Below are 21,650 nucleotides of genomic sequence, written 5' to 3'. Positions count from 1 at the left end.
ATTAATCAGTCAAGCTCAGCTGACTTCATCCTCCACAGACCGTGGGAAGCACCAAAACAAGGGCTTAAAACTTCCTTAATCTTAATCTCAAGCCTAACCGGAGTCGGCGTAAAAATTTTGCCGTGGAAAAAAAGATAAAGCTTTATTGGACTACCAAATTCTGGTCCTGTTATTCCTTACAAATTTTCATGTATATGTTGAACGAAAAGATATTCGTGTTATTGATATCTCAGCCAGTGAAAGGCAAAACTGTTTATTACATATGTTATCGCTAAAGTTTCGAGCTCTCTAGTTCGCGCATAGAATTCCCAAAGATCGGGAACCGTGGTTTACCGGTACAATAGAACATAGGTTTAGCGACTCTATTGGCCAATCAGAGCGTGCGTAGTATCTCAGTTATTTTATAATTAGATATAGCAACGTTTGAGGACTTCAAAGTTTCCCTTCTCTTGCCACACACTAGAGTGTATCGCGACCGAAAAGTAAAAAACAAAAAAAACAAAAACAAAAAGAAACAAAAAAAGAACAAAATGCAAGTTTAAGTTTTGCAACCCTTGATGTTTCATTAAGGCCCAATATGTAGATGCTGCTCAGTTTTGTTTGAGTAAAAATAACATAAACTGTCTGTTGTCGATGAATAAGAGCGCCCTACGATGCGTGTTTTGTACAGTCAGTGCACATGAAAAGTTGGACTTCCGCACTTTCGCGTGAAAACGTACTTCGAGCTGATACAATACCTACAATCTTGGACAGAATAAAATGGAACAATTATCCCCCATCCCCCCCCCCCCCCCAAAGCAATGATGAAGGCGCGAAGGAGCAAAAGCGCGCCATTTTGGCATCATTGAAATGAGGGGAGGGGTGGTCCGGATGTTCCATTTATTTTGTCCAAGATTGTATTTAAGGTTTCAACGTGACAAGACAAAGGGAGCCAGTAATTAGGAACTAATATGTCAACACATTTATCGGCAGTACAAGGAAGTGGTGTCTGTCGCAGTCACGCGCGTCAGAGCTCAATGGTAACGCTGATAGCCAAAGTTTAGGCACTACAAGTAGAGTGTATTTTGATAACAACGAATAAATAAAAGCCGAGCGTCGTTCTAACCCCAACTTTCCAGAGTAATACTGCGATTAATAACGAATCATATTAGTGCTCGAAAAGCTCACTACAAACATGCCATTGAAAAAAAAAAAAGAATACCGAACGAAACACTGAGTTTCAGTACAAATTCCTGAAGACAACTTCGAATTTCACATTAAGCGAGATGTTTAATACAGAACAATCTATCGTATTTCACAGGAGTTGATCAATAAAACTATCGAGTCTGTGAATAGCCGTATCACTGTCATAATACGAAGCAATGACGGAAGACCGAAGTCAATAAAACTACCGTTCTCTATAGGCACTTGCACCATGTTAAAACGATGCTTACACGTTTAAGTGACGGTTTACGACATATTTCCTACGATTTAGGTTGGTTTTTGGACGGTTGAAAACGGTTTTTGACGATTTAAGCGATCAATAAAACAAAAACTAAGCTAAGAATATTTTTTTACTGCCCTGCTACAAAACCGTGCTAAACCGTAAAAAATCGTCAATAAAAACTTGTAAATCGTTGAATTTGATTTCAACGTAGCTATAGATAAAAATCGTGCAAGACTCCTTTTTATAAAGAAAACTATTCTACAGAAAGAAAATACTTCAATAGGAAAATATTCAATAACTGCCTGAAAAGTTAAGGTTTTAAAAATAATGGAACGAAAGCGTGAGGGCTTAAGTGGCGCACTGGAGTAGCGCGTAAATCGCGGGTCAAGGTGGAGTGTGAGAACTCTCCCGGGTTCGAGACCGCTCTCCTCGTCTGCTGTTTTTCTTTCTGCGGGTAAGTTGAAATCGATTTTTTTTGTGTGTAGTAAAATCTGCTTGCAAACAGTGCCAATGCACTGCTATCAGTTCACTCTGTCTCCCTCACATCAATGAACGCTCCCTCCACGTGCACCATTGCCATCCACATATTGCCACCACGTCAGAGGTGCAAAAAAAAAAGAAAAAGAAAAAGAAAGAAAAAAGAAAAAAAACCAACTTGTGAAGGTATCGATGAGGTACTTTTAAAAGGACCGCAATTCAAAATTAAATTCTGAAAAACTAAGAAAGCGAGCTTAATCAGAGATGTGCAACGTTTAATATTTTTATTTCCCGCGCGCGCAGTACCAACAATTAAAAATATATTCGGCTTGGCTAAAGAAATAGCTTTGCTTTTGGCCAACGCCTCCACACGCACTTATGCATATTCAATTTTCATATTAATAAAGTACATGACACACCAAAAATAAACCATGTCGTGATTTTATTTCAATTCTGCTTCAATTGCTTACAGAGATCATCAGATTTTATTTCGGCTAACGTTCTTTTCCCTTGGTTATCGAACGTGCGACAACAGATCAGATGTGATCTGCATAGCAAAGATAGCTTCTTGTGACGCCAGTGTGGTCCTCAGACAATCTTGGACAGAATAAAATGGAACAATTATCCCCCATCCCCCCCCCCCCCCCCAAAGCAATGATGAAGGCGCGAAGGAGCAAAAGCGCGCCATTTTGGCATCATTGAAATGAGGGGAGGGGTGGTCCAGATGTTCCATTTATTTTGTCCAAGATTGTATTTAAGGTTTCAACGTGACAAGACAAAGGGAGCCAGTAATTAGGAACTAATATGTCAACACATTTATCGGCAGTACAAGGAAGTGGTGTCTGTCGCAGTCACGCGCGTCAGAGCTCAATAGTAACGCTGATAGCCAAAGTTTAGGCACTACAAGTAGAGTGTATTTTGATAACAACGAATAAATAAAAGCCGAGCGTCGTTCTAACCCCAACTTTCCAGAGTAGTACTGCGATTAATAACGAATCATATTAGTGCTCGAAAAGCTCACTACAAACATGCCATTGAAAAAAAAAGAATACCGAACGAAACACTGAGTTTCAGTACAAATTCCTGAAGACAACTTCGAATTTCACATTAAGCGAGATGTTTAATACAGAACAATCTATCGTATTTCACAGGAGTTGATCAATAAAACTATCGAGTCTGTGAATAGCCGTATCACTGTCATAATACGAAGCAATGACGGAAGACCGAAGTCAATAAAACTACCGTTCTCTATAGGCACTTGCACCATGTTAAAACGATGCTTACACGTTTAAGTGACGGTTTACGACATATTTCCTACGATTTAGGTTGGTTTTTGGACGGTTGAAAACGGTTTTTGACGATTTAAGCGATCAATAAAACAAAAACTAAGCTAAGAATATTTTTTTACTGCCCTGCTACAAAACCGTGCTAAACCGTAAAAAATCGTCAATAAAAACTTGTAAATCGTTGAATTTGATTTCAACGTAGCTATAGATAAAAATCGTGCAAGACTCCTTTTTATAAAGAAAACTATTCTACAGAAAGAAAATACTTCAATAGGAAAATATTCAACAACTGCCTGAAAAGTTAAGGTTTTAAAAATAATGGAACGAAAGCGTGAGGGCTTAAGTGGCGCACTGGAGTAGCGCGTAAATCGCGGGTCAAGGTGGAGTGTGAGAACTCTCCCGGGTTCGAGACCGCTCTCCTCGTCTGCTGTTTTTCTTTCTGCGGGTAAGTTGAAATCGTTTTTTTTTGTGTGTAGTAAAATCTGCTTGCAAACAGTGCCAATGCACTGCTATCAGTTCACTCTGTCTCCCTCACATCAATGAACGCTCCCTCCACGTGCACCATTGCCATCCACATATTGCCACCACGTCAGAGGTGCAAAAAAAAAAAAAAAAGAAAGAAAGAAAAAAGAAAAAAAACCAACTTGTGACGGTATCGATGAGGTACTTTTAAAAGGACCGCAATTCAAAATTAAATTCTGAAAAACTAAGAAAGCGAGCTTAATCAGAGATGTGCAACGTTTAATATTTTTATTTCCCGCGCGCGCAGTACCAACAATTAAAAATATATTCGGCTTGGCTAAAGAAATAGCTTTGCTTTTGGCCAACGCCTCCACACGCACTTATGCATATTCAATTTTCATATTAATAAAGTACATGACACACCAAAAATAAACCATGTCGTGATTTTATTTCAATTCTGCTTCAATTGCTTACAGAGATCATCAGATTTTATTTCGGCTAACGTTCTTTTCCCTTGGTTATCGAACGTGCGACAACAGATCAGATGTGATCTGCATAGCAAAGATAGCTTCTTGTAACGCCAGTGTGGTCCTCAGACAATCTTGGACAGAATAAAATGGAACAATTATCCCCCATCCCCCCCCCCCCCCCCAAAGCAATGATGAAGGCGCGAAGGAGCAAAAGCGCGCCATTTTGGCATCATTGAAATGAGGGGAGGGGTGGTCCAGATGTTCCATTTATTTTGTCCAAGATTGTATTTAAGGTTTCAACGTGACAAGACAAAGGGAGCCAGTAATTAGGAACTAATATGTCAACACATTTATCGGCAGTACAAGGAAGTGGTGTCTGTCGCAGTCACGCGCGTCAGAGCTCAATGGTAACGCTGATAGCCAAAGTTTAGGCACTACAAGTAGAGTGTATTTTGATAACAACGAATAAATAAAAGCCGAGCGTCGTTCTAACCCCAACTTTCCAGAGTAGTACTGCGATTAATAACGAATCATATTAGTGCTCGAAAAGCTCACTACAAACATGCCATTGAAAAAAAAAAAAGAATACCGAACGAAACACTGAGTTTCAGTACAAATTCCTGAAGACAACTTCGAATTTCACATTAAGCGAGATGTTTAATACAGAACAATCTATCGTATTTCACAGGAGTTGATCAATAAAACTATCGAGTCTGTGAATAGCCGTATCACTGTCATAATACGAAGCAATGACGGAAGACCGAAGTCAATAAAACTACCGTTCTCTATAGGCACTTGCACCATGTTAAAACGATGCTTACACGTTTAAGTGACGGTTTACGACATATTTCCTACGATTTAGGTTGGTTTTTGGACGGTTGAAAACGGTTTTTGACGATTTAAGCGATCAATAAAACAAAAACTAAGCTAAGAATATTTTTTTACTGCCCTGCTACAAAACCGTGCTAAACCGTAAAAAATCGTCAATAAAAACTTGTAAATCGTTGAATTTGATTTCAACGTAGCTATAGATAAAAATCGTGCAAGACTCCTTTTTATAGAGAAAACTATTCTACAGAAAGAAAATACTTCAATAGGAAAATATTCAACAACTGCCTGAAAAGTTAAGGTTTTAAAAATAATGGAACGAAAGCGTGAGGGCTTAAGTGGCGCACTGGAGTAGCGCGTAAATCGCGGGTCAAGGTGGAGTGTGAGAACTCTCCCGGGTTCGAGACCGCTCTCCTCGTCTGCTGTTTTTCTTTCTGCGGGTAAGTTGAAATCGATTTTTTTTGTGTGTAGTAAAATCTGCTTGCAAACAGTGCCAATGCACTGCTATCAGTTCACTCTGTCTCCCTCACATCAATGAACGCTCCCTCCACGTGCACCATTGCCATCCACATATTGCCACCACGTCAGAGGTGCAAAAAAAAAAGAAAAAGAAAAAGAAAGAAAAAAGAAAAAAAACCAACTTGTGAAGGTATCGATGAGGTACTTTTAAAAGGACCGCAATTCAAAATTAAATTCTGAAAAACTAAGAAAGCGAGCTTAATCAGAGATGTGCAACGTTTAATATTTTTATTTCCCGCGCGCGCAGTACCAACAATTAAAAATATATTCGGCTTGGCTAAAGAAATAGCTTTGCTTTTGGCCAACGCCTCCACACGCACTTATGCATATTCAATTTTCATATTAATAAAGTACATGACACACCAAAAATAAACCATGTCGTGATTTTATTTCAATTCTGCTTCAATTGCTTACAGAGATCATCAGATTTTATTTCGGCTAACGTTCTTTTCCCTTGGTTATCGAACGTGCGACAACAGATCAGATGTGATCTGCATAGCAAAGATAGCTTCTTGTGACGCCAGTGTGGTCCTCAGACAATCTTGGACAGAATAAAATGGAACAATTATCCCCCATCCCCCCCCCCCCCCCCCCAAAGCAATGATGAAGGCGCGAAGGAGCAAAAGCGCGCCATTTTGGCATCATTGAAATGAGGGGAGGGGTGGTCCAGATGTTCCATTTATTTTGTCCAAGATTGTATTTAAGGTTTCAACGTGACAAGACAAAGGGAGCCAGTAATTAGGAACTAATAGCGGAGCTCCCGCGCGCCGAAGGCGCGCGAGCAGAGCCCCATACCTTAGAAATTTTGGTAAACCCATCAAGCCGAGAAAATTTTGGTCATGACGTCACCGTACGAGCGAGCGAGCGAATGCCGTCCGTCTAGACTCTGGGGGAGGGGGAGATGAGCGTCGCGGTAGCGCAAACGGGGGAACCGAGGAATGCCATCTTTTTTTGGCGGGATTTTTAAAGAAAAGAAAACTCATTTCTATTTGCCATATCAACAAATAATAGTGGAGGTTGATCTAACGTTTTTAAGATGGGGTTGCACTGAAGCATAAAACAGAAACGGAATGCAAGTAATTACAGGCAAAGAATTAGCAAAGAAGTAGCGAAGAAGATCGTGAAAGAGAGCGGGCCAGCGCTGGGGAAGGAGGTGAAACAGTACTGAACACTGCCGCTAATTATAGCGAGTCAAGGACTAGAGAAAGGGGATGAAATAATACGGAACAATGCCGTGAAGCAAAGGTAACGAGGACTATAGAAAGGAGACGAAATACCCGACGACTGTAGAACCGCTCAATTAATTCGCGCGTCGAGATGCTGTGCAGCCGAGCAAGAAAAGTCACATGATTAAAATCAGGTGACGAACTAGAGAACTGTGTGTTTAGTGTAAAACAGAAAACACAGCGGAAAAAAGTGGTTGATTCGTTGATCTATCGAAAAGATTAGATCAGTTCCGTTCAGTCTTCACACTTTTTGCAGCAAGTTTCTGCCTGGAAGATTTGCACTGGCCGAAGTGAATTGCCAACTTGAGGTAAGCGACGTTTGTTGTGGCGTTTGCTATGGAAATTATGAAGTTGCCTCGGCGAGATAAGCTTATTTTCAGTAGGAATCCTTTTTTAAAGTCTTCCTTATTTGAAGCCATGCTGTGAGGCATTTTGTAAATTACATAGGTTTAATTTCGCTCATAACAATAACACTGGAGTGGTTTTGTGGATCGAGGTTGTAAGTTGCATATTGTAAACAAATCAAGTTTTGTCTCGAGTTTCGTCGTCACGTTAAAAAAAAAAATCTGTATTTGTAAACACTACCGGGCGAGTTTTGAAGTTTTCTCTATGTTAATTGGCACAACCGCTTCCTAGACTACAAAAATTTCTTAAACCAAGATAGGTCAACAAACCATTTTAAGCCGAAGCGAACAGGATTTGCTAAATTTACTTTTGACGTACCTATGTGAATATTTACATCTTGTGATTACAAAGTATTTCCTCGTTTTGTTAGTTCAATTTATTCGGTTTGACGAAATGCTTGGGAGGAATTTCCAGGTTAATTTGGTTGAAGACTGGTAAAGCTACCGCCGATAAAATGACTGCAAAGCTAAATTAAGCCGTCGGCAAAAATACACACTGTGATATTCAAATCTATGCTTAAGCGTGAATAATTGTTAAACTTTAACACTGCAAGCTTAAACGAATTTTCTTCATCCTTTCTTTCATTCAGTCATCCTTCATTGAGAAGGGATTTGCTGTTTGATACTCAGCTGTAATGATATGCATATTGTGTTTATAATGTAGATTTCCTCGTTTTATTTTGTTGTTGTCCAGTTAGTTCGGTTTGGTGAAATGCTTGTAGTCGAAATGTCGAGTAGACGATTATGCATGTAAACTCTGTCGGCAAGTAAAGCCCTACTTCGATTTTGATTTGCTATTTCATTTTATTAGTGCCACTGTTTTTGGTTGGGGGTACATGGCCCCTAATTTCCTAATGAGATGTTATTCCCTAGTGTGGTATTTACACTTATGGAAATGTTCCATAACAGTGAGATAGTACTAATTAAAAAAAATGCTAAGAGTTGTGCTCGGTAACTTGAACAGTGAAAATGACATTTACATACGTAGAAAAAATTTAGGGCATAGAAGTCCTTGCCCTGACCATTTCTCGGTAATAAAAATAACTTTTACTTATGTACATTCAAAATTTAGTTGGTGAGAGTGCATTCCTCGCTCCACTCTCTCTCTCTGTGCTCTCTTTTTCACACTAATTTTTTGATTGACTAACTTATCAATCGAATGTCACTGACTGTTTTCTTTGTTGTGCTTTACTTTTTTGCTCGTCGAAGAAAGTTAACGTTAAAATCTGACATTTGAATGCCTCCTTTGCTAAAGGTAGTCACCATTTAATTGTTATCACTCCCTGTGAATTCATAGAGAATTACCACCTAATGTGGAAGTCCTGTCTTCAAGTGTGGGAAAATGACACCGCAAAAAGTTACAAAAAAAGTTACAATGAAAGTAAAAAGAATTGTGAATGTCGATCATGACTTGGTGTACATTGTACATCATGTAAAGGTATGTGGTGAGTGCCAAAGGCATAACATTTCATGCATTTGCCTTTTCAGGACAAATTATATAACAGTGACATTTTAAAAGATGTGATCAGAAAAATAATGAGTATTGTCTAGGCAGTACCAGTTTATGGACGGCATATGCAGACAGTAAGAGGTGCTGTAAGCATTACCAGGTAATTAAGTTAGTTTTATGCTTATGACTTCTTGTACTTGGATTTTGTGTCATTTCGTCACAAGAATAGGTAATGAAAGATGCATTAGATGATGCAATTTATTTTCAAAGGCAAACTTAAAAGTCTGCCTATGGTGGATACCGGTTGTGTGTAAAGTGAATGTAAAGCAAACACACTGTTAAAGATGTACGTGCATGTTAATATTGAATAATCTGAAATTTCAGCGAGTTTGAAAATATATTATATCTATGACAGTTCTGAGGTGAGGGCTGTTACATGTACATGTAAATGGCTCATGCTCAATTTTTCACTTGTTATGATTTAGCTGCCAATATGTTCTGTAAATTAATTTTAATAGTCATCTGTTGGTGTGTGACGATATACACCAATATATAACCAAATATTGTACAGTGTAAATTAATTAACCAAATTATGCTGTTTTCAGTTGACCAACGCTACTACATGTACATTGTAATGTGATGTTGAAGCACACAAATTTACAAACAAGCCCAGTGTCAACTTGTCAAATGTATGAACTGGCCAGCCAGTCTAGATTACAAAACTTTCTGAAAGTTGGCCTTACCAGGTAAGATATTTCTTAAAGCATATTTTGTAATTAATGATTTCTCAGACATTGCGTGTGAATATCTTCTGTCTGATTTTAGCAGGAGGAGATGCCATACAAAAATGAAGATAGCTAACTTTTCCCCTGCGAAATAAATTCCCAGTAGTCTGGGAATTCCTAAGAATTCCTAGGAATTCCAAGTTATTCCAAGACATGCAAATTATGCTTTATCCAAGACCTTGGAATTTCTGGGAATATTTGGGAACAGTGGAAGTATGACTGGGAATTATTGGGAATTCCTAGGAATTCCAAGTTATTCCAAGCCATGAAAATGATGCTTAATCCAAGACCTTGGAATTTCTGGGAATATTTGGGAAAAGTGAAAAGTATGACTGGGAATTAATGGGAACTGCTAGGAACTCCTATTATTTCCCAGACTGTTTTAAAAAATGTGTTTGGAATATCTAGGAATTTTGGGGAATAGCTAAAACACATAAAATATTGTTGGATATTTCTATAAATTTCCCAAAATGTCAAAATTAAAGATGAACTCAGTGCATGAATCAGTTTCTGTAAATTAGTAAAAATCAACACGATCATTTCTCTGGAGTTCCATACCTTTTTATTGTTCTCAAGCTCCAAGATAATTATTTCCAAACAAATGTACATTAATTCCAGTTTAAGTCTGACAACTCAACATAAAACTATAGCACTGATAACATTGCTTTTTAGATCCAACATGATTTGTTAGTGTGTATGTGCCCGTATGGACCCTTAAATCAAACACCCAGAGTTTAACTGATAGAAAAATGGATGCTCTTAGGTTTGATAAATAGATTAAGCAAAAAATTCTGTCAGCATAAATGAATATATATTATTTACAATTTCAATAAAACCAAAAGTATATATATGCATGTATATATTTAATATAATTGTAGATTCACACACATACCCATCACAGCCCACTGTTGAACAATTTTTGACTTGATCCTTTATGACTTTAGGAAAAAGAGGAAGACATCTCTCACAGATGTCATAAATGAAAAGCTCACAGTTTCCACACGCTTGCTGTACAAAACTGTACTGTGACATTCTCTGGACAAATTACTGGTAGTTTCATTAAAACAAGGATATCTCTAGCAGCCTCTCATTGTCATACAATGTCTTGAAATTAAGGCCAGAATAGCCATACAGGCATATTCTTTGGCAGAAAATGTTTTTTTCTTGGGAACCATTAGTTTCACTTTCATCATGGGAGTCCAGTGAATGGCCATCAGTGTCAGAGTTCTCAATTTCTTCAGAGGAGTCAGAACTGAAACTTCAACATCATTATCTGAATCACTGTCTGTGGACTAATCAGAGTTGTTGTGTATTACATCAATTGGTATTTCTGAAGTCTTTTCAGGTATAGGCAACTCAATTTCCTCAAATGCTTCTGTGAAGCTTCAATTCTTGCATAAAGGTTCACTCCATAATCCATCAAAGTCATCCACAACATTTTTGCCAACAGCCATCTCACTCAGGTGAGCTGAAAACTCTGAGGTGTTCTGTTCATGGTGCTGGAAATGATCTCCAGGAAAAAGGGATGCAGGAGAGGGAGATGACGTCAACTGGCCTGTGAAGACTGCTATAAGCGATTTATGTGGTCGAATCTTGTAGATTTTGGTATGGGTATAGTGAGATCATCAATATGTTTCTTGTATTTCCTTGTCCTCGCTGTCACTTTAATTCATGACACAACAAAATCAAAAGAATCAAAAAGATTATGAGTCAATGGGAAACAAATAAATAACTGACATAAATAAATGACAATGCAAATAAAAAAACCTACATCTTGATGTACTGAAAACACTTTAGATCTCATATCATGTTAATCCTTATAAATAATTCAAAGGCAAAAATGACAAGCATTGCAAATTTATACTTGCTGCATTGTGCTGACTGGGTGTCGAAACACGTGGGCTCTCAAAATAGACTTGGTGGACTAATGCAACAAGCTTAAGCTTATTTTGCAGAATTTATCTCGTTTCCTCAAGTCGATCTGAAACCTTTTAGGTGAATTTCGGCTTTTGGGGTTTTTAAAGAGCACACAATGCATTGCTTCGTTTGATTTATTTACAAGTATAGCTTATCATAGCAGAAAATCCCTATAAAATTGGATTGCTTACCTTTGCAGTGAACTTGATTTAAGTGCCTCACGATCCTTTGTTATCTGGACAACCGTTGGGAACAGATCAACCAGTTAAAGTACGTTCCATTTTCCTCCTTGATTTCTTCGTAAAAAGTTTGTGTAGTTTTTTCCTTTTGAAGCAAGACCCATCTTTCAAAAGACCACCAATTTAACAGCGTGGAAAGGGAAACAGACTTGCCATCGAAAGCGACTGGTTCGCCAACCTCGTTGCCAGTCTCTCTCTCCTTCTTCTCCAGTTTCCATTCTCTCCTCAACTGATCAACTGAACCAATCACAGCACGCGAATTTTCACGTGACTGTCTTCGTGACTGAACGTGACAAAGATCGCGTTATTCATTCTCTTTTGGCGCCCATCTTTGAATTCAGCGTTAACGGTTAATCGCTCGTGCGTTTTAGTAGATTTCACTTCCAAAATTATATCAAAATGGTTTTTGCTGCGGTCCTGTGACCAGAAGAAAACAGCATGAGTGTCATTAACGAGAAACAAGTTATTCTTGGCGAAGATTTGGAGCTAAAAGAAAGTCTTACTGTGGATGTTTCAACGGGGCAAAATTCAAAGGGCACAAAAATATTTGGTGAGTAATCGAATTCAAGTAACCTTATATTATACAAAGTAAATTCTTGTATTGAGACAAAAGCTTTTGAATGAACTTTATCATCACGAATCATACACGAGTGGGTCACTCAGTCATGGCATGAAACGAATTCTGGCTAAAGCAAAGTTGAAACAATTTAGGTTACCGTTGCCCAGAGTGCGTGCCTAAACAATTTGATTTGCGAATAACAAGTCGTTTCTCTCGCCACACTTGTTCAAACGAAACAAATATAGCAGTTCTCTCTGATCCCAGTCAAAGTTCTTGACAAAAACTCCAATGAGGCAGCCACAGTGTGCATGAGTTTGATATGTCTCGTGTGTGTTTCAGCCAGACTCTATGGCAATCCGTGTTGATCTTCAATTTTTGTCCATCCGTATATTCTTTTGTGTGTACTCTATTATTTAAATGTTCCTTTAATGTTTTAAGTGTCTTTTAATATTTCTAATGTCTAAATTTGGCTATTAAAACCGTGATATATATCCTCCAATTCGAGAGTTGTTGATACACTTATAGAAGAAGGAAAACCTTGATTTAATCAACTGTAAGCTCAAGATTTATGTAACATATTTATCAATAGTACACGAGCACCTTCACAATTATCAAGTCTTCTCTTTTAACATTTCAACCAGCTTACAGTCAGGTCTTAATTAGCTGCATGTATTAAATTGTGAGCACATAAATATTTGGAACTCTGAGTCTTACAGTACGTCGTATATATCACAATGTAATGTATTTTTTTAATTTTGTTTTAGGTGTCATACAACAAAGATGAAGATGAAGAGGCTAGCTGTTGACACCCTAATTAGAGGGCAACAAAAGAAGCGGCAGAATCAACAGAAATAACTGAACAGCAGCTAAGTTTGCCCAACTCAGCCTCTTTAAATTTTAAGGAATGTTTCAGTTTTGTTCTTATCATTGATTCCTTACAATCATGAAAATCCAGATTTGTTCCACATAATAACAATAATTTAAGCTAAAATCTTGTGTATGGAAAATTGTTGGATTTGTAAACCAAAAAAGTAGATAAATTATCTGAAAAAGTTCTCTTTTTATCAAACATGTAAAAGTTTGACCTTCATATCTGTTTTCAGTTTTACTTTTGATTCTTGATGTAATGAAAAAGAAACAGGATAATTATTCTTATGTTTAAATTCATGAAAGCCAATGTAATAAACCATTAATTTAAAACCTGTTTGATGTGCTATCAGTGACTTTATTTGTTATTTTAATGCTGGGCATTAATCATCAAAACTTTGTCTGGCCTACAAATGATACAAAATTCCCAGTTTTTCTCATATTTTCCAAAAAATTCCAACCTATTCTCAAAAAATCCTACAAATTCCAAGTTATTCTCAGAAATTCCTAGGAATTTTTGGGAATTTTAAGGAATTTTCAAGGTGAGTATATTTCAGTTGGAATTCCTAGGAATTCCGAGTCCGAATTACCGTGAAAATTCACACCTTAGATTCCTAGGAATTCCTAGGAACTTTTTCCTAGGAATTCTTAGGAAATTCCTAGGAATTCCTAGGAATTCTTAAAGTTTTCTCACAAGGGTGTCTTTGGGGATCAAGTTAGAAAACAAAACTTTTTAACTTTTTACATGTGTATACTACTTTGGTATTTTTGTGAGATTTCATTTGGTAGAAATTTGGGGACTGAATATATTGTAGCCACTACATTTCAGTCTGATTTTCAGTTATATGTACGTACAACCAAACAGCCTGGATGGCCCTTTGATTGGGACTACATGCACATTGTTGTACTGCAATGTTCCAGTTTCTTGTTTAAAGCAAATTGCATGTGCGCTCAAATGCAAGTCGCCAAGTTCATAACAGTTATATATGTTTGCTTTGCATCTCAGGACAGAGCCTGCCACTGTGAAAGTTTTGGTGCCATCCCCCTAGCATTTGAGTCACTACTGTAGACACTCAGTAAACAACTAGCAATGAAGGACACTGTATATCAATGAAAGGAATGTCATCTGTTGGTTATAAATTATAATTGATATGTCTTTGTATGTTCAGTGGTGTTCAAGTAGCAGCGATATACAGTATGATTACATCCCTGTTCATGTCAGTCAATATACGAACAGTGTACACATGGGCAACCTGGATTAAAACAGCAAAGATTTTCAAAGCAACCATGGCCAGGTGAGATATTTCTAAAGAAATATAAATTGAAGGTCCTTATGATTGCTTATAGGGATTGATTTTTATTGTAAACAATATTTTACTGAGTGTATTTTTCTTGTGTACTAATTGTTATAGAACACAGAGACCGCTGTCATAACAGAGATATTAATGTGTGAAAAGTTCCATAAAAAAATGCACTGGGAGCAAATTAAATCATCATAGATGCAGCTTCTGAGAGATCCCCAATATTAATGGAATATACATTGTACATACATGTAAAAGAGTTCAATAATTTATTACTTAAGATTGTAATGCTTTGTTTGGTTTCTCTATATTCACAGACAACTTGATGCCATAATAATTTCTGCACAAAGTTCATTGAACAAACTGACTTGGAAGTTGAGTTCTGCAACCCATACTGTGTGTAGTAATATCATACAGCTGTAGCTGCAACATTGTGACAGATAAACTGTATTACATTATTAAGAAACACCTATGATACATGTATTAACTAATTACTTAAAGTGTCTGTTAAATTAATCAGTTTTTCTTGGAGACAATTTACTCATCATGTCATGGTTTATTCAAATAATTGCTTTTTTGGCTTAAAAATGATATTTATTGTGCTTGGTTAATGTTGCTCTTAAATCAATTTTGTGATAACTGGCATTGGGCATGGCATAAATTAATATTTTGCCAACACGAAATGGAGAACTGGGTCTTAAGCAAAGTTGCAGGATAAGTATTTTTGTAGAAAGAAAGAGTTGAGAAATTTGTGACATTCTACTGACAGCCTTGCCATTCGCAACGTCCAAAAGGTTAATTTGTTCCCTAGTGTTGTGCAAATAGTGTTCTCTAATTTATAAATTATTTCAATCAGTTGTTTAAATGATTGCCTTATGACCCCATCTCCAGCTTTGGTGCATGCAGGATATTGATGTATTGTTTATCCATTTTGCTATAAATTATCTTTAATTGATGTGTCAATCTAAACATATCTTTGATATGCTGGCTTCTTCTGACAAATGTACCTATGCCTCATAATCTTTGAGTGCGTTTGGTTGTGTAGTGCAGACAAAATACATGTACATAATATAACTTACTTATAGCTTACATGTACTTATAATTCTTGGTATAATTTAATCATTATGAGCAAAATTAATTAATGGAACCCAATAACAGCTCCTGTAGTCCACAATCTCAGTCGAGAAAAAGAACAAATCACATTGGAATTGAATAGTAAAATTATTATCAGAAGCCTATGCAAGTATTCATGATCAGCAACAAAATATCATATTTATCGTTCATGCCAGAGTGATTTTGCTTATACTTATACTTTAAGAGATGGTGCAAACCCTTTTAGCAGGAGGAGATGCCATACAAAAATGAAGATAGCTAACTGTCTTTGGGGATCAAGTTAGAAAACAAAACTTTTTAACTTTTTACATGTGTATACTACTTTGGTATTTCTGTGAGATTTCATTTGGTAGAAATTTGGGGACTGAATATATTGTAGCCACTACATTTCAGTCATACCCCACAACAACAAAAAATGTGTAAATAAACTTCTTTTGTGCAGGAGTCCCAATTGTTAACTAAGAAAGAATATAATGATTAATAACAATGTCATGTCTTTCTCAATAAGAAAGAACAGAAAATGTCACCAAAAAGCACAGAAGACAGTTCTGTTCTGTGATCAACATTATTGGTGGCTCCCCTGAAATGCTTGAAATCATGGCTCTGTTTTCATCATTACACCATCTTACACCTCGATCTGCTGATGTGATCCTAGTTCGGGCTGAAAGTATAAAATCGCTCGCAGTTTACTTCACATACATGTACATGTTGGATTATTTTCATCAGTAACAACATTCCAAAAAATAACAGACGAGCTCCGCTTTTAGGCTTAGCTAAATCTATATATTATGTCAACACATTTATCGGCAGTACAAGGAAGTGGTGTCTATCGCAGTCACGCGCGTCAGAGCTCAATGGTAACGCTGATAGCCAAAGTTTAGGCACTACGAGTAGAGTGTATTTTGATAACAATGAATAAATAAAAGCGTCGTTCTAACCCCAACTTTCCAGAGTAGTACTGCGATTAATAAGGAATCATATTAGTGCTCGAAGAGCTCACTACAAACATGCCATTGAAAAAAAAAAAAAACAAAAAAACAAAAAAAAAACAACCAACTTGTGAAGGTATCGATGAGGTACTTTTAAAAGGACCGCAATTCAAAATTTTTATTTCCCGCGCGCGCAGTACCAACAATTAAAAATGTATTCGGCTTGGCTAAAGAAATAGCTTTGCTTTTGGCCAACGCTTCCACACGCACTTATGCATATTCAATTTTCATATTAATAAAGTACATGACACACCAAAAATAAACCATGTCGTGATTTTATTTCAATTCTGCTTCAATTGCTTACAGAGATCATCATATTTTATTTCGGCTAACGTTCTTTTCCCTTGGTTATCGAACGTGCGACAACAGATCAGATGTGATCTGCATAGCAAAGATAGCTTCTTGTAACGCCAGTGTGGTCCTCAGACAATCTTGGACAGAATAAAATGGAACAATTATCCCCCATCCCCCCCAAAGCAATGATGAAGGCGCGAAGGAGCAAAAGGGCGCCATTTTGGCATCATTGAAATGAGGGGAGGGGTGGTCCAGATGTTCCATTTATTTTGTCCAAGATTGTAGTTTTGTTTTGTTTTTTGTTTTGTTTTGTTTTGTTTTGTTTCTTTTTTTTAACATGTTTAAGGTTCATAAATGTGTGAGAACATATCAAAAGCTTAGCTGAAAACAAGTGAATACAGCAGAAATAAACAGCAAAGTTACGATGACGCTTTCTTTAACCAATCCGAATAACGATTTCGATGTTATTGGTTGAGTTATCAAAACTCTTTGTCTATTTTATTTTCGCAGTGTAAAAATTCACTATGTTGAAGAAACACACACGATGTTAGCAGCCTCCTGGCGTTGATAAAATTGTTGCAGCATCTCAGCACTTTGTCAAGATATGTTGACAATTGAAAACACAGACTCAGGCTTGTACGATTCAATTGAATCGATGTGCTCAAGCTATTCTGCTTTTGATTGTATTTCTTGGAATCGAGTAATAGCTCATTACTCGTTTGCAGGTCTTTAAGGCAAGAAATGAGTCAAGGTCTTTATATCAGCCTATAAACTTTTCAGTCTATTTTTCTTAGCTTTTGTTGTTATTTGCGTTTCTCAAGCAAGCGAGATATTTTGAATTTCAGAGGTATGGCGGTGCGTGACATAGACCTACGAACACGTTTGTCAAAAAACATATACTTATCTCGTGATTTTTAGCCCATTCAGAAGTTAAAGCATTAAGAAAATTGCTTATGTAAATGTTTGTTTATTCAGTACAGATGATCAGTCGCCTAGATAGCCAAAGTAAGCTCCAGATGTTTACACTATTTACCGGCCGCAATATTGGCGTACCACGGAGGTACACTGACATGGCGGCTCCACACTGGGCTCTGTAAATTTGTGCAAAATACTTCGACGAATATCTGAGCTTGGGAAAAAACACAGACTTAAAAATTGGAGAAGTGACATCTTTATTAATTTCCTATAACATCACAATTCCTTGATTTTATCCACTAAATGGTTTTCAAATAATTTTTTGTGTCAGGGTTGCGTGACAGTACAAGCGAAGAATTTCTTTGCTGGGGTCAACATATGTTAGTTTCTTTTAGCTTGGTTGCTTACTTGCTAAAGCCTTTTAATTCCCTGAGGAACATAGGGGCGCAAGAGCACCCCTCCAACGCACTCGGTTCCGTGAGGTCCTCCTCAGCTGTACCCATGTCGTTCCGATGGCCTTTACCTCTGCGTCAGTGCTCCTGCGCCAAGTCTGTTTCGGTCTTCCTACTTTTCGCTTTCCTTATGGATTCCAGTCAAGGGCTTGCTTGGTGACGTTTGAGGGAGACTTCCTGAGTGTGTGGCCAATCCACCCCCATTTCCTTTTTCTGATCTCCACTTCAATGGGGCTTTGACCAGTCTTGTCCCAGAGGTCAGCGTTGGAAATGACGTCTGGCCATTTGATGTTGATGATGTTTCTAAGGCATCTGTTGATAAAGGTCTGCAGCTTGTGGGTGTTTGACTTGGTAGTTCTCCATGTTTCGGAGCCATACAGTAGGACAGACTTGACGCTGGTGTTGAAGATTCTGATCTTGTTGTGGAGGGAGAGGACTGAAGAGTTCCAAATGGGGCGGAGGGTGTTAAATGCATGTCTGGCCTTGTTGATCCGGCTCTTGATGTCTTCGTCTGTTCCTCCATCTTTATTGGCGACGCTGCCCAGGTAGACAAACTTCTCCACCTCGTTCAGGTCTTCGTCGTGGAGTGTGATGGGGTCTTGTTCCTTGTTGTTTATTCGAATCACCTCCGTCTTCTTGGTGTTGATATTGAGGCCCGTCTTCACAGCTTCTTCGGCGAGGCGGGACAGCTTCTCCTGTGCGTCCTGGTGCCTGTGTGAGAGGAGGCTAATGTCGTCAGCGAAGTCCAGGTCCTCCAGCTGTTTGGTGAAAGTCCACTGGATGCCGGTCTTTTTGTCTGATGTTGCCTGCTTCATAATCCAGTCGACTACCAAAAGGAAGATGGTCGGCGACAGTAAGCAGCCTTGACGAACACCGGTCTGTGACTGTAATGTGTCCGTCAACTTCCCATCGTGTATGACTTGGCAGTTGGAGTTGTCGTACAGTTACTGTATGATGGAAATGAACTTGGGGGGGGGGGGGGGGGAAGCCGTAGTGTTGCATGAGCCTCCAGATGACGCCTCGATCGACACTGTCAAATGCCTTTTGGAAGTCGACGAATACTGAGTACAGTGGGGTCTGCCATTCCAGCGACTGCTCGATGATAATTCGCAGCGTGGCGATGTGGTCTGTGCAGGATCTGTCTTGGCGAAAACCTACCTGCTCCTCTCGTAGAGTTTTGCCCAGGGGCTTCTTGAGTCTCTCCAGGATGATTCTTGTCAGGTCTTGCTTGGGATGGAGAGCAGCATAATTCCCCGCCAGTTGTGCATGATGACAGGTCCCCTTTCTTCGGCAGTTTCACCAGGTACTCTTTCTTCCATTCCTCCGGGATCTGCTCGTTCTCCCAGATCTTCATCAGGAGGGGATGGAGCATCTCTGTGGAGGTCTGGAAGTCCGCCTTTAGTGCTTCTCGTGGAATGCCGTCTGGGCCTGCTACCTTGCCTGACTTCAAGGACTTGATGGCTTTCAAGAACCTTCAAGGACTTGATGGCTTAGTGTTCTTCTGATCTCATACAGCCTCTTCATATCTCTTTTGCCAGCTGCTGTTTCTGCTTCTTCTGTGACATCGTGTATGAAGCTCCTCTTGTCCGCTTTGGTGCTTCTCTTGACCTGTCGGTTCAACTCCAAGTACTGGGCCTGTAGATCTTGCTTCTGTTGCAGGTCTTGAGTCTGGTTGATGTCGTTCTTCAGCTGTTTCCTCTCGTTGATGAGGGTCCATGTATTGGTTGACAGCCACTCTTTGTGTTGCCTAGTTTTGTTCCCCAGGATCTCGTTATATGTGGCCCTCCAGGTGTCCCTCAGGCCATGCCATGTCTCCTCTACTGATTCTTCTGGTTGGTGGGCGACTGCGCTGAATCGGTTTCTCAGTTCACATTGGTAGACCTCAGCCTTTGTTTTGTCTTTCAAGCTGTGTACGTTGTATTTGTGGGATGGCCTGTCTGCTCGGTCTCTGTAGACTTTCAGCTTGACTTTCAAGGTTGCCACCACCAGGTGATGGTCCGAGGCTGCGTCTACTCCTCGTTTGACTCTGACGTCCAGCAAGCTTCTCCTCCACTTTCTTCCGATAGTGACGTGATCGATTTGGTTCACAGTCCTACCATCTGGTGATATCCATGTCGTCTTGGATCTGCATATGCTGGAACACGGTGCCTCCAATGACCAGGTCGTTGAAGGTGCAGAACTCAGTGAGTAGCTCTCCATTCTCGTTCTGGACGCCAACTCCATGTTTCCCCATGACGAGTTCTCTGTTGATGTTGTCTGCCCCCACTTTTGCGTTGAGTCACCCATTAGGATCTTCAGGTCTCTTCTTGGGAGCTTATCCGTCACTGCCTGGAGCTGTTCGTACAATGCCTCCTTTTCCTCGTTCGCTGCTGCGTTGGTGGGTGCATAGCACTGGATGACGGTGACTTTCCTCCCCTTGGAGTTGAACCTTGCCGTCAGGAGTCTCGGTGATACTGGCTCCCAGGAGAGTAGTGCCTGTGCTGCCTCAGGTGTCAGAAGCAGGGTTACTCCATGAACGTGTGCGTGTCCTTCCTCATGTCCGGAGTAGATGATAGTGTCACCAGTCGTCAGTCGCGTTCGTCCAGTGCCGTTCCAGTGTGTTTCACTCAACCCTAGCATCTTGAGGTTGTAGCGATGCATTTCCCTGCTCACTTGTGCAGATTTCCCTTCCTCATATAGGGTTCGGATGTTTCAGGTCCCTATTCCGATCTTGCTTTTGGCTGTCAGAAGAGTTGTCTGCGCACTGGCTTCCCGAAGGCTTTCACCAGTCCGCATCATAGGCTCTACTGGAGAGGACTCTTCCGGAGCCGAGTTGTTTTCTGGGTTTGTTGTTGCGGTTTCTGTAACAAGTCTGCTTTTTCCGGGGCTGGGTTGTTAGCCCAACGCCCAACCCCCAAACCTGGAGGGCCGGTTGGATTGGTTTCTGAGTTTTCCTTCTCGTAGATGGATTGCCGACCAAGGCTGACGAGCTCCATCCGCCCGTGGTTTAGAATCAGAGTTTTCCTTCTCCTAGACGGACTGCCTACCAAGACTATCGAGCTCCACCTACCCGGGTTTTGAGATCAGAGTTGTCCTTCTCCTAGGCTATGTCGGTCCACGGCACCCTATTCCGTATTATTTAGGTGAACCCCCCAAAGGGAGGGCTCCTCTATCCGCCACCCGGGGGACGCGCCCCTGCGCCGTATAGCCCCAACGCGAGGTCTTTTAGCTTAAATGTACAATAATTCACTACATGGGTTTCACTCTTGAAAAGACACATAACTCTGTTGCAAGAAAATAACGAGAGAATATCCTTTAGTTCGAGATTTTATCTTTATTATACTTAACGAAGTTTCTCAGAGCGTTTTACTTAGGTGTACTCGAACAGATACATTCGTAAACAAATTCGCTAACCTTTCTGCTCTTGTTGCTCAGAAGTTCTTGAGTTTGTGGTGGGATTCTACTTGGTTCATGATCGCGTCTAAAAATACGATGACGCTTCTGAAGATGCTCTTTATCAAGTTGAAGAGTTGATAGTCCCGGTTGATGGCGCCTTTGGTATAACTGTCTGACATGATTCTTGATAAATTCACTCAAAATGTTCGCTCGTAAATTGATCTCTCGTAAGGCTTGCAGATCGACCCGATGCGAAAACGCTTAACGTCCTTTAGTGTTGGTCTACCGCGAACGAT

General features: G+C 39.4%; 1 protein-coding gene, 2 long non-coding RNA genes and 1 pseudogene across 3 annotated transcripts; 2 read left to right on the top strand and 2 right to left on the bottom strand.

Annotated features, from left to right (window-relative positions):
* The first annotated feature begins 9,162 nt into the window (after positions 1-9,162).
* On the top strand, positions 9,163-15,773 carry LOC149105144 (uncharacterized). The gene is made up of 3 exons (XM_089271169.1): positions 9,163-9,294; positions 14,085-14,210; positions 14,534-15,773. The coding sequence occupies exons 1-3, from the start codon at positions 9,188-9,190 to the stop codon at positions 14,637-14,639; spliced, it is 339 nt and encodes a 112-aa protein (XP_089127295.1). The 5' UTR covers positions 9,163-9,187; the 3' UTR covers positions 14,640-15,773.
* LOC149105146 (uncharacterized) lies at positions 9,873-11,560 on the bottom strand. The gene is made up of 2 exons (XR_016201354.1): positions 11,442-11,560; positions 9,873-10,995 (listed from the first exon to the last, which is right to left on the bottom strand). It is a non-coding gene; the product is annotated as an uncharacterized LOC149105146 (long non-coding RNA).
* Positions 11,757-13,252, top strand: LOC149105145 (uncharacterized). The gene is made up of 2 exons (XR_016201353.1): positions 11,757-12,039; positions 12,813-13,252. It is a non-coding gene; the product is annotated as an uncharacterized LOC149105145 (long non-coding RNA).
* A 3,670-nt stretch (positions 15,774-19,443) lies between the features above and the next one.
* On the bottom strand, positions 19,444-20,757 carry LOC149105143 (protein CFDP2-like; annotated as a pseudogene).
* Between the last annotated feature and the right edge of the window lie 893 nt (positions 20,758-21,650).

This window comes from Orbicella faveolata, unplaced genomic scaffold (assembly GCF_042242905.1).
Source record: "Orbicella faveolata isolate gen_17 unplaced genomic scaffold, um_ofav_v1 contig_34, whole genome shotgun sequence".
Taxonomy (NCBI): Eukaryota; Metazoa; Cnidaria; class Anthozoa; order Scleractinia; family Merulinidae; genus Orbicella; species Orbicella faveolata.
Note: the sequence above shows the minus strand (reverse complement) of the source record. Positions and strands in the feature narration are given on the sequence as shown.